Source organism: Sceloporus occidentalis, unplaced genomic scaffold (genome assembly GCF_023333645.1).
Source record: "Sceloporus occidentalis isolate IW3139 unplaced genomic scaffold, rSceOcc1.0.p SCAF_326, whole genome shotgun sequence".
Classification (NCBI taxonomy): Eukaryota; Metazoa; Chordata; class Lepidosauria; order Squamata; family Phrynosomatidae; genus Sceloporus; species Sceloporus occidentalis.
Genome location: NW_028317306.1, coordinates 604,029 through 617,502, shown reverse-complemented (window position 1 = coordinate 617,502; position 13,474 = coordinate 604,029). Strand labels below are relative to the sequence as shown.

At 40.5% G+C, this 13,474-nt stretch overlaps 1 protein-coding gene across 1 annotated transcript in view; it reads left to right on the top strand.

Annotated features, from left to right (window-relative positions):
- Window positions 1-13,474, top strand: part of LOC149274545 (origin recognition complex subunit 2-like) — a 36,721-nt gene that overhangs the window by 13,179 nt on the left and 10,068 nt on the right. Inside the window, exons 3-5 of the mRNA XM_089505362.1 lie at window positions 2,373-2,519; window positions 10,555-10,726; window positions 10,859-10,920. Coding sequence (XP_089361488.1) covers window positions 2,373-2,519; window positions 10,555-10,726; window positions 10,859-10,920 — 381 coding nt within the window. The remainder of the gene's footprint in view (window positions 1-2,372; window positions 2,520-10,554; window positions 10,727-10,858; window positions 10,921-13,474) is intronic.

Genomic DNA, 13,474 nt, shown 5'->3' with positions numbered 1-13,474 from the left:
GTATATTTCTTATATATATATATATATATATATATATATATATATATATATATATATATATTTTTCATAATCGATTAGTTGGGCGATTTATTTTTTCGATTACTCAATTAATCGGATAAAAAAATAAATGTAAATTTTTCATTTATTTGAAATAATTTAATAAACAAAGAAGATGTTATAAACAAACAGCAGAATAACATTTTTTTCAGAATAATGCAGTTCTTGTTTTTATTTCCCAACCTGCCCCCCCCCCCAGTTATGCACATTTGAGCCCAGGCTTGCCTCCCTGATATCACAGTAAGTATAAAATTCATATTTGGGCTGCTGAAAATGAATGGGGGTTAATTTAGGGGCAGTTATGATTGATGGGGTTGTTAGGGTTAATTTAGGGGCAGTTATGGTTGATGGGGTCTTTAGGGTTAATTTAGGCGCAGTTATGGTTGATGGGGTCTGTAGGGTTAATTTAGGGGCGGTTATGGTTGATGGGGTCTGTAGGGTTAATTTAGAGGCAGTTATGGTTGATGGGGTGTTTAGGGTTAATTTAATGCTGAGGACTGATAATAATTAATTTAATAAACTTAACTTAAGGTGCAGTTAGAGGTAAAGGGGGGCAAACTAAGGGGGATCTAAATCCTGGGGGCAGTAAAGATTAATCCTGTATTTATATTGTGTCAGTGTGCTGTGAACAAGTCTGTAAATCTATGAGGGCACTATGGCATATCTGGGGAGGAGGGAGTAGCATATCTGGGGGTATAAGGTATACTGGGGTGTAAGGCATATCAGGGGGCACAGTGGCATATCAGGGGGTATTAGGCATATAGGGTATATAAGGCATATGTGGGGAGGGCATATCTGGGGGTATCTGGTATCAAGGTGTACAACTAGGCTCATTTTGACACTTTTCAAACAGGGATTTTATAACCAATTGCTGCCAAATTTTGAGGTATTTTAATATTTTTGTGGGGTTTTTTTTTGCATATGTTGCAATGTTGCTTTAGATTTCATATTATATTTTGTATAGAATATGTGCAACTGCAGAAAAAAAACAAATTGTGTTCACCAACATCCCCCGGTTCCAACAAGGTCTCACATGCATGGTTCATGCATTTTTTGAGGAAGCTATGATGGCAAAACTGGATCATGGGCATTTCAGTTTTCAATTTTCTAATTTTCAGAAATTGGTTTGCGGGGCCCATATCCCATTTGGGACATTTTGGAAGCCCCCAATTTAAATTACCCCATAAAAGTATATGCTTATGAACAGTAGACAAGTCAAGGTGTTCAACTAGGGTAATTTTGACAGTTTTCAGGCTTGTTAGTGACAAGTTTAGGCCACTGACATTGATCAGGGAGACCGATCAATAATCAGTGACTTAAAATGTCACCGACAAGTGATCAGGTAATAATTATGTATTTTTATTAATATTTTTTTTTCCACAATTACCCTAGATGAACCTTCTCTCTTTCTAAGGCAGGGTCATCCAGGGGCTGCCATAATGATCGGATCACTCCTATTGGAGTCAGCCTATCATCATCAGCCCTCTTACTAAGCACCCTGGACTTTCAGGTCTGTGCTGTTATTTTTTTTATCTTTTTTTTGATAATTTTTTTTAACTCTTTCATTTGAGCACAGCATTGACTGATATTTAGTCCCCACAAGCTTTTAGGGACAAATGTTAACCCCTTCCATGCCTACAGGAGTGATCAAAGGGCTTGCGGAGCCTTGTTTTTGCTGTTACTGGTCTCCCTGGAATGCTGCTTCCAGGCAGACCACCAGTAGCAGAGCCCACTACAAAATGGGTATTAACCCCTAAAATACCGCAATCACAGCATTGAAGGGGTTAATGCTGCACTGTCGCTCTCATGGAGCGATCAGGCAGCAGGGGGATGTTGTGTCATGTCCCCACACTTGTGTGGAGACCCAATCAACACACAACCTCTTTCCCTGAAGCTGCCTGTGGCAGCTGAAAATGCGATTGCTGGTTTTCCTGCAATCACGTTTTCAGCCTACAGAATCGCTCCGGGGAGTGATCAAAGGCTCGGGGGCGGGCTTGGGGTGGCTATGCTGGTCTTTCCAGACACCTGGGCAGACAGCAGCAGCGCCCCCGCGATCACCACGATTGTGGCGATGTGGGGGGCATTTTTTGGGGATGACATACCTGGTACGTCCCGGTACGGAAGGGGTTAATTTAGGGGCAGTTATGGTTGATGGGGTCTTTAGGATTAATTAAGGGGCAGTTATGGTTGCAGCTCTACAAACCACCTAGGATCAGAGTTGTGCATCCCTGCAATATATTATGTCAAACGTTATGAAGTAAAATTATTTTAGTGGGCCAGGTTCTTTTCATGGTTTTTTTTTTGTTTGTTTACAGATCTATCTCTAGAACTCTATCTTCTTATTCATAACCTGGACAGCCAGATGCTAAGGGGAGACAAAATCCAGCAAGTGCTTGGCCAGCTGGCCTCTCTACCCAACATTCACCTCCTCTCTTCTATTGATCACATAAATGCTCCTCTCAGTAAGTGTGTTACAAATTTGCTCTTACAATGACTGTGATGTTGGCTTCTCCGGAAGCAAGTGCATTACTTTACATTACATTTATTTATATAGCACCTGCATCTTCCATAGCGCTGACTAAAGAGCGGAAGTGTGCTATGGTGGGTGTTGGATCATCCAGCATGTAAATAACTGATGGGCGGCTGCATAGCAATCCTGCCTGTTACCAGAACAAGGTTTCTGGATTTTCAACATGATCCACATTCAACACACATTCAACACACATATTCTAGGCTTGATAACCGAAAAATTGGAATTTCAACAAAGACAAGACATATTTGCTCTCGCTTCCTTTACTTCTCACCATACCAGCAAAGGATAAAAATAGAAAACCAAGTGAACCAATCAAAATAAAGACAATAAACAATATGGCTGACAGTAGCCCCCTCCATCCTTCTTTTTCTGCAGCCTGTGAACAGGAAAGTTGCCAACAAAGCTCTTAACCCTTTGCAGTCCAATACATTTTGGCTAAGTGCGCCAAGTAGGTCTATTTTAATTTGTTGCTCGATTATAGGACGAGGTTTTTTTCAGAGAAAATAGAGGTCTGACTCCAGATCCAGATCCCCCGCAGTGCTGCAGGGAACCTGGATCCTTCCCTCTGGCATCCGGTGGGCGTCTCTGTGATGCACGCAGACAACCTCTGCTGCTGCCGGCGCTTCCCTTGGGGCTTCTATGACGGAGCGCCATGACCTTCCGGGGCTCCACCATAGAACCCCCGGCGGAAGTGCCAGCAGCAACAGAGGTTGCGCATCCCGCACCCGGTGACAACCTCCGCTGCTGCCGGCACTGCTGCTGGGGCTTCTATGAAAAAGCACCGGCGTGACATGACCTTCCTGTGTGCAGTCATAGAAGCCCTGGCGGAATTACCGGCCAGCAGCAGCGGAGGTTGTCTACGCGGATCGCACAGACCTCCACTGGCTACCCCACAAGACACGGGGGACAAGTCCAGGGTTGCACTGGTAAGTTGGGGGGGGTGGCATGGGAGGGGTATAATGGTTTTCTGGAGGCATATAGGGGGTTAAAAGGCATATCAGGGAGGCAGAGTGGCATATAGGGGTGTATAAGGCATGTCTGAGGGGAGAGTGGAAAATAGGGTTAAAATGCATGTCAGGGAGGCAGAGTGGCATATATGGGTGTATAAGGCATATCTGGGGAGCAGAGAGGCAAATAAGGCAAGTGTTAAGGTGAAACGCATAGTGGCTTTTTCCCCCCTAAATTAATATTCAAATTTTGGGGGGTCGTCTTATAATTGAGCAAATACGGTAATTAATAAATATTATTCTAACACCATATATTATGTTTGTCTCTCTATTTTTTCATTGTATGAAACTTTATTTATGATCATCTTCATCACTAAAATCACATTCAGAATCACTCTGTTCTAATAGTCTGGCTAATTCTTCCTTATAATAGCTACACCTAGTGGTCACTAGTAAGTCCGACAGTGTACCACAAGCAGTAAAATGTGGATATTACACTGAAAAAGAGGAGAGTTTGTGACAGCAAAGATATAAAGTAAACTTCTAAAAACAAACTTCTATCATGTAAAGTACTGTCACAAAAATATATGTTAGAACCACCCAATGACAATAAAGAGCGCTATTAAGGGAAGGGGGGAATATTTGCATTATGTCTTTATTAAACTTCCAAGACAGGAGGTTCATATTTGTAATTTTAACATCTAGACACTTAAGGTGTAACAGCTGAAGTTAAAGGTCTGAAATAAAATTCATGAAAAGTCAAGGCTCCGGACCAATCAGCCACATTAAGAATGTCGGCTAATTGACCACCTGAAAGAAAAGCACCTTTAACCAAATGAGGACCAAAATGACTGACTATGCCTGCTAAGGACAATCATCTAATCCATCTAGCCAAAGTTGGAGAGAAAACAGGGTGAACAGGTCTCGAGCATGAAAGTAAAAGCTGAGAACTGGAGGAAGAATGATGAATAGCTGTAACAACTAAATAAGTACTGAGACACCTAGCAATGCAAATCTTAGGGCCATCAACAAGATATGGCTAATGGATCTAGAAGAAGTTTTTATCCATCTCCTAATTTTAAACCCAACACCCTCTGGAGAAAAGACTGTGGCATCTGCCTCCAAACCACAGACATCAGAGACTCTACAGAATGAAAGCAAACACAAAACCATAGTAAGCTTAACTGATAATTACCTTAAAGACAAAGAGTCATTATCAGGCCAGTTACGTAAGAAATCCAAAACGATTGTGATGTCCAAAAAGGAGTTGTATCTACTTAAACTGTCAGATAAACAAAACAGATGTCCCTAAGCAGTCTGCAGACTAAAGGGTGCTTGCCAATCTGCCCTTCTCTAGATCCAGTATGACCACTGGAAATAGCGGAATGAAAAACATTAATAGAAAGGTATGCTTTTCCTGATGAAAAAAGTTCCCCTAGAAAATTTAGACGATAAAGCACGGAGGCTGAATGGGGATCAACCTGTTGCCCCAGACATCAAGAGGACCAGGATGCCCAAGCTAATTTGTGTGTACCGGGTGCCGAAAAAGCTCGGAGTAAATCTCTAGCTTCTTGCGATAGTCCGAAGACTGATGGAGATTCCCAGATGCTGTCCAATGGACTAAAGACAGACAGTGCTATAAGTGGATAGCACTGACCCACCGAATCTATCAGAAGAGAGGGGAATATAGGGAGCACTAGAGGATCCTGAATCGACAGCTCCAGAAGAGCCAGAAAGCAAGACTGGGAATGCCACATTTTCTTTTACATTTCGTGGTGCCATGTGTTCCATATATCTTCAAACAATTCTCGCATTGAATGAGTTAAAATACTGACATGTTAAATGTTTTACTTTTCAAAAATATATAATTTGATGGGGTAAATTGAATTGGTTGGGTTCAACAATGTCTCAATTAACACAGGGGCAGGATGAGCAATTTGAAAAATGCACACGTCCCAAATGTGGCCTTTTAGCCCTGAAACAACCCAACAAACCCATGCATGGGGGGACATCACTGTACTCAGGAGATGTTGTGTAACAGTGACATATACAAGGAGCTGTAAATTCATACCTGAATTAAAATCTGTGTGGGGAAAGAAAAAAAAATGACCACCACAAAGACTGGTGGTAGAATTAGTGCATGGAAAGACTTGAGAAAAACACCATCAGAAATACCCTGAGGGTCTAGTCTTCAAAAAATATATGGTTTGATGGAATAAACTGCATTGACCGGCTTCAAAGAACTTCCAAATGGGGCGGAATTACCATTACGCTACTTGTAATTATTGCCCTATAAAAAAACATTGGGTATTTCTTAACTCAGGACAAATAGTAGAATCTATTTAGCAGTTTTTTCATTAGTTTAATGGATTTTCTACTTTTTTTTTTTATTATTGTAAATCATGATACAATCAAAATAATGACATCTAAAGAAAAACTTGTCCTGAAAAAAACAATGTACCGTATCTGCTCGATTATAAGACGACCCTGATTATAAGACGACCCCCCAAAATCTGAATATTAACTTAGGAAAAAAAGAAAAAGCCTGAATATAAGACGACCCTAAAGGAAAAAAGTTTTACCAGTAAATGTTAATTCATGTAAACTATTTTTTTAAATAAAAGCTATGATTGAGAAAAATATTTTTTTTGTTTTTATTTCCTTGTATTTTCCAACCTGTCCCCCAGTTACGCACATCTGCCCCTAGGCTTGCCACACCAATATGGCACTGTGGTCCATGATATGCCTTTTAACTCTCTATATGCCACTGTGCCCCATGGTATGCCTTTTGACCCCCTATGTGCCACTCTGCCTCCAGAAATGCCTTATACCCCTATATGCCACTCTGGCATTTAGGGGGTTAAAAGGCATATTATGGGGCAGAGTGGCATATAGGGAGGTATAAGGCATTTCAGGAGGCAGAGTGCTCTATTAAATGCCCCCTTAACGCCACTCTGCCTCCTGAAATGCCTTATACCTCCCTATATGCCACTCTGCCCCATAATATGCCTTTTAACCCCCTAAGTGCCAGAGTGACATATAGGGGTATAAGGCATTCCAGAAATGCCCTATGCCCCCATTTAACACACACACACACACTTACCGGTGCTTCCAATTTCCTGCTGTATTGCCCGGGCAGCGGGTTGACGTCTCCTTCCGCTGCAGCCGGAAGGAGGTGGAGTTGGCAGCGGGGGTTTGTCTGCGTCAGTCGCGCATACCTTCCACGGCACCGGTATGGGGAACTCTGATCTCTGACAGCCGGGGAAGGTATGCGCGACGGACGCAGACAAACCCCCACTGCCAACTCCACCTCATTTGCTCTGAAAAAAACCTCGTCTTATAATCGAGCAAATACGGTATATAAAACTATAAAATATATAAACTCGTGTGGGTTCAGTAAATGAGAGAGAAGAAACTAACAGCTAAACATGAGCACTACAGAAATGTTAATGTCACGAAGGGTACAAAAAATGTATTCTGCCAAGTATAATATTAAAATGTGTGATCGATCGATGTATTACTAATTTAACTAATATAATCACTGAATAGACATATACATTGAAAGGGTTTACATATAATCAATTATAACACTTATATCAAATGAGTATCTTTTAGGTTATGGGATAGGTATTATAAATGAATTCTGTTCACTGCTGACTGATGATAATGTATTCCCTTTATTTATTTATTTTACACTCTTTACTGCTGATTGATGTAATAGTAACTGAATGAGAGCATCATTGAAAAGACATATACCGTATTGGCTCAAATATAGGCCGCACTTTTTCCCCCCACTTTAAGTCTTTAAAGTGGGGGTGCGGCCTATGTTCGGGGTCTAGCGCCCGACGCCCGGGACATGCAGTTCCGGGCGCCGGGCAGGCAGCAGGGTTAGGATACAGTTCCCCCGCAGCGGTGCAGGGGACCTGCATCCTATCCTACTCTCTGATACGCTCAGACGGCTTCCCCTGCCAGCACTTCCCACGGGGGGGAGTGCTGGCACGGGAGATTGTCTAAGCGCATGGTCCACACGTTCACCGGCGGCAGCGATCCGTGTAAACAGCCTCCACTGCCGGCACGTCTGCACGATGTGTTTAAAGCACATCATGCAGACGTGCCGGCAGCGGAGGTTGTTTACGCGCATCTCCACAGCCGGTGAACATCCGCACGATGCGTTTTATCTCTGCCCCCAAGACTTACAAGAGCAGACTCCCGGGTGTCTTGCAGGGCCGGCGGGGGACACCTACACAATACGCGTATACAACTTCCGGTGCCGGCACATCTGCTGAGTCCCGGCACCGGAAGTTGTATATGCGTATTGCGTAGATGTCCCCCGCCGGCCCCGCAAGACACCCGGGAGTCTGCTCTGGTAAGTCGGGGGGGGGGGGCAGAGTGGCAGCATATCTCGGGGGGGAGGAGGAGGAGGACAGTGGCAGCATATCTCGGGGGGGAGGAGGAGGAGGAGGAGGACAGTGGCAGCATATCTCGGGGGGGGGGGGACAGTGGCAGCATATCTCGGGGGGGACAGTGGCAGCATATCTCGGGGGGGGAGAGAGTGACAGCATATCTCGGGGGGGGGGAGAGAGAGTGGCAGCATGTCTATTAAAAAAAAAAATTCTTTAAAAAAGCACCAAACTTTTAGGGTGCGGCCTATAAACGGTGGCGGCCTATATCCAAGCCAATATGGTATATCAAAATGATTTAAATATAATTAATAATTATTTATCTCAATATCGCTGTTTTTGCATAGGTATTATAAAGGAACAATGTTTACCGTTGACGGATGTTAATGTACTTTTCCCTTTTTTTTTTTCTTTCATTCGTTTCTCTGTTATGAGGTAAATGAGGTATGTACCCCAAATGCTCCGACAGCCATCTGATTGCAAACATTCGCCTGTGTTTCTCTCTCTCTTGTGCTTGTAGTGAAAAACGCATGCGGAAGTATGTACCCCTCTTTAAATGGGGGTCGTATACCATTGATTGTCCTAAATGTTGTATATGTTAGTATATATTCCCCTCTGGTAAACGGTTGACTACAAGGCATCACCAGGATATTAATAAAAAATTAATCAATTTGAATATAATGCTCAGATTTGCCACGATTAACTCTCAAGAATTAAATTCCCCTCAAAAACGATCAATACTTTTAAACCGATTATGGAGTGAAAAGATAAAAATATGCTGTATTCAAGAGACACATTGGAGATTAAGTGATAAAATAAACATGAAAACGCAGAGATTCCCTACTATAATTGAGGCTTCATTGAAAACAAAAAAAAAAGGGGAAGTAGCAATCATTTTTTTCTAAAGGGATAGATATTAATATAAAATTATTAGAGCTAGATCCGGATGGTAGATATATCATAATGATAACTGAAATAAATAAAAAAATAATGACATTGGTTAATGTGTACGCGCCAAATAGATCTCAGGTGCCCTTTCTTATGTCTCTCTTTCAAAAAGTAATGAAAATTAAACAGGGACCCCTTATATTTTCTGGGCGATTTTAATTGTATACTGGATCCTAGCCTCGATAAAATGACCCAGAAAGTTACAATGAAAGACAAAAATGTGATCTCGCAAGGTAAAAGATTTCAAGCACTGATACAATCCCACTCCCTTTATGACATCTGGCGAACCATTCATCCCATGGACAGGGACTACACCTGTTTCTCTAAATCCCATAAAGCGTATTCGAGAACATAATTGAAAATTTAATTGAAGATCTAAATTTAATATCATGGAAGGAAGTGGGTATATTCAAGATTGCGGACCTATATGAAGGACATGTTATTGAAAGTTTTTCTACTTTACAAACACAATATTTTCTATCTCCGGGAGAATTTTTTAAATACTTACGGATTAAAAGCTTCTTAACTAAAACTATTTGTTTAGATAGTAAAAATAGCTCCATTGCTCTCCTTACAAAAATACTAAAAGCCAATGACCATAGTAGAATGATCACAAAATCTTTGGGCCTAATTAACTCCTATAAAAAATTGTTCCTCCCCCAGCCCTAAAGAAATGGGAAAGAGATTTAAACTGTATAATAGAACTAAAAGATTAGAATTATGCTCTGAAGCTTACAACTAAATATATTCACTGCTTAAATCTTAATGAGTTACAGTTTAAACTAATTAACAGATGGTATAGGGTTCCATCAATACTAGCTAAAATGTATCGTAATGCTATACCTATCTGCTGGAGATGTGGAGCACCAAAGGAGGGTGAACTACACATCTGGTGGAGTTGTATTTTTGTTAAAACATTTTGGGAATATATTTCATCCCGCCTGCAAATGATTTTTCGGCAAGAATGGAGACGGACTCCGAATCAAGCTCTGTTTAAACCTCCCTAATACAAATAAAAATGATTTAAGGTTCCTTCTCCATTTATTAACAGCTATAAAAAATAGACGTGGCAAGAAACTGGAAAAAATCTGAAGGGATTATTTGGACTAAAGTTAAATCACAAATGAATCTATCAATGTCAAATGGGGAAGGGAATTGTAACTCAACCAATTTTTATTAAAGAAAAATATCTTTTTTGGAGCTTTTGGATACAACAATTACAACAGGGCAAATTAGATTACCAATAGGACGACATAGAGTCTCAAAGCATGATTATCTAGAAATTAATATTATCAAGATGCTGGATGGTGATGCAGGAAATATAAGATCAAGACCATCAGATCAATAGTCTGTGAACCAATGGGAATTTTAAATTTGTTTATTATGTTTGTATTTATGTTTGTAAGTGTATATTCGTTTGTAATTGATTCAATCGAATAATTTGTTTTCTACTAAAATAATTTAAATAAATAAAAAAAAAAGTGTGATCGATCTTCATGATTATAGACTGGCCAGAATTACAAAAGTCGCTAATTAATTAATGAAGATTATTTCAAATCTCTGTATGGTTTGTAAGATTGTTTCCTATATTATATTCTGTCTGTAGCATACTTAAAACACTAGCATGAGTGCTTTTAGAATCAATGGTTTTCATTGTCTCTCTTACCAGTGTGGGATCAGTCAAAGCAGAGTCTATATAACTGGTTATGGTATGAGACAACCACATATAGTTCCTACGCTGAGGAGACTTCATATGAGAATTCCTTGCTGGTGAAACATTCTGGGGCATTGGCTCTTAGTTCTCTCACTCATGTACTCCGCAGCCTTACTCCAAATGCTAGGTAAATGCTACTTTTTTTTTATTTTCTTAAGTGTATATTGGAGCCTATACCGGCTAACTTATTCAGTCTGTGTTGTTACTGGCATATATATCAATTTACCAAGCCTACACCTGGTTTCTTTCTCATTTTTAGAGGTATTTTTCGGTTGCTGGCAGAATATCAGTTGGCCAATAAGGACAATCCTTCATTTTCAGGTACTTTATTTAATTATTATGTAAGTCTACAATGCTTATTTGTTTATCATATAACCCTAACAGGTTGACCTAAGGAAAACCTGCATGGAAACACTGGGTAAACTTGTCGATTCATAGGAAGTCACAAAAATGAGGTTAGACCCCCCACGAATCAGATGAAGCAGGAAGCTCAGAATTTTTGTCTGTAGGAGAGTTTCTTTAAAAGAAGAAATTAGGTGCAACTAACGATTATTTTCGTAATGTTAGTTGGCCGATTATTTTTTCGATTAATCAGATAAAAAAATAAATGTACATTTTTCATTTATTTCAAATAACTGGATGTTAAAAACAAACGGCAGAATAAAAAAAAACTTTGATAAAAATGCATTTCTTGTTTTCATTTCCCAACCTGCCCCCCCCCCAGATATGCACATCTGAGCCCAGGCTTGCCACACTACCTCCCAGATATGCCCTCCCCACATATGCCTTATATACCCTATATGCCTAATACCCCCTGATATGCCACTGTGCCCCCTGATATGCCTTACACCCCAGTATACCTTATACCCCCAGATATGCTACTCCCTCCTCCCCAGATATGCCATAGTGCCCTCATAGATTTACAGACTCGTTCACAGCACACTGACACAATATAAATACAGGATTAATCTTTACTGCCCCCAGGATTTAGATCCCCCTTAGTTTGCCCCCCTTTACCTCTAACTGCACCTTAAGTTAAGTTTATTAAATTATCAGTCCTCAGCATTAAATTAACCCTAAACACCCCATCAACCATAACTGCCTCTAAATTAACTCTAAACACCCCATCAACCATAACTGCCCCTAAATTAACCCTAAACACACCATCAACCATAACTGCCCCTAAATTAACCGGCGCGACGGATGGGCATCTGACAATGGTTTAGGCATAAGGCTAAGCTAGATATAAGATAAGGCCAGGGACTAAGGAAAGTATTCAGAGGTCGGGCAAACTAAATGACCCAAATGGTTCTTATTTCCCGTCAAAGTTTCAAAATAGGTTGGCTCACATTCACTCACACTCTCATTCTTGTTCACTCTCTCTTATGCTCACTAAACATTCTCTGTCTTCTCTGCAAGACCCCTTCTGCCAACCACTTCGGCTTCTGCATCTGTACTTTTCATCTTCTATCTTTTTCTTCTATACTGTGTGCACAATTATTAGGCAAATGCATATTCTCCAAGCTGTATAAACTTGAGGTGATGTGTATTTGTGTAATGAGGGTGAGTGCAGCCTAAGCAGACGAACACCCTATGTCAAGGTGTGCATAATTATTAGGCTGGAAAAGATTTAGCTGACTCTGAAAGGTCAAACATTTTAAAAAGTCTCTCAGAGGGATGCAGATATTGAGGCGTGATCACAAAACCACCAAACATTTTGTTGCAAATAGTCAACAGGGTCGTAAGAAAAGATGCAAATGAACTGCCAGATATTTGGGAAGAATCAAACATGGATCTACCAGGAACCCATCATCCTCCAGTGCTGTCATATTCCAGAACTGCAACCTACCTGGAGTGCCCAGAAGTACATGGTATTCAGTGCTCAGAGACATGGCCACGGTACGGAGGGCTGAAACCCAGCCACCACTGAACAAAACAAATTAGTTGAAACATCAAGACTGGGCAAAGAAATATCTGAAGACAAAGGTTTTATGGACTGATGAGATGAGAGTCCAGATCAGGGGCGTACCTAGAGTATTTGGCACCTGGGGCGGATCCTGTATGTGGCACCCCCCCACACACACGCACTTTAAAACTGCATAGCTTCTATCGTTAGGCAAACATTGACAGGTGTACAGTATAACTGTTATCATTATATATTAAGGCAGACATTGACGGTGGTACAGCATAACACCTATCACTATATACTGAGGCAGACATTGACGATGTTACAGCATAACTGCTATCATTATATACTGAGGCAAACATTGATGGTGGTGCAGCATAACTGTTATTATATACTGAGGCAAACATTGGCGATGGTATAGGATTACTGTTATAATCATATACTGAAGCAGACATTGACAGTGGTACAGCATAACACCTATCACTATATACTGAAGCAGACATTGACAGTGGTACAGCATAACACCTATCACTATATACTGAGGCAGACATTGACGGGGGTACAGCATAACAACTATTACTATACATTGAGCCAGACATTGACAATAATGCAGCATAACCCCTATCACTATATACTAAGCCAAACATTGATGTGGTGTAGGCCTACCACTTCAGTGTCTGGCTTAGTATATAGGGATGCACCAAAATGAAAATTCTGGACCGAAACCGAAAATTCAGCATTCACTTGGCCCGAAAATGACCCCCCTTCCTTTAAAAACAAAAACAAAAAATGCTTTTATATATATATATATATATATATATATATATATATATATATATATATATATATATATATATATATATATATATATATATATATATGATTAACAGCAATCACACTTCTATCATGCCCAGGTTCTAGCATGTACTGGTTGCCTAGGTGTGATAGGAGTGTGATTGCAAACTCAAC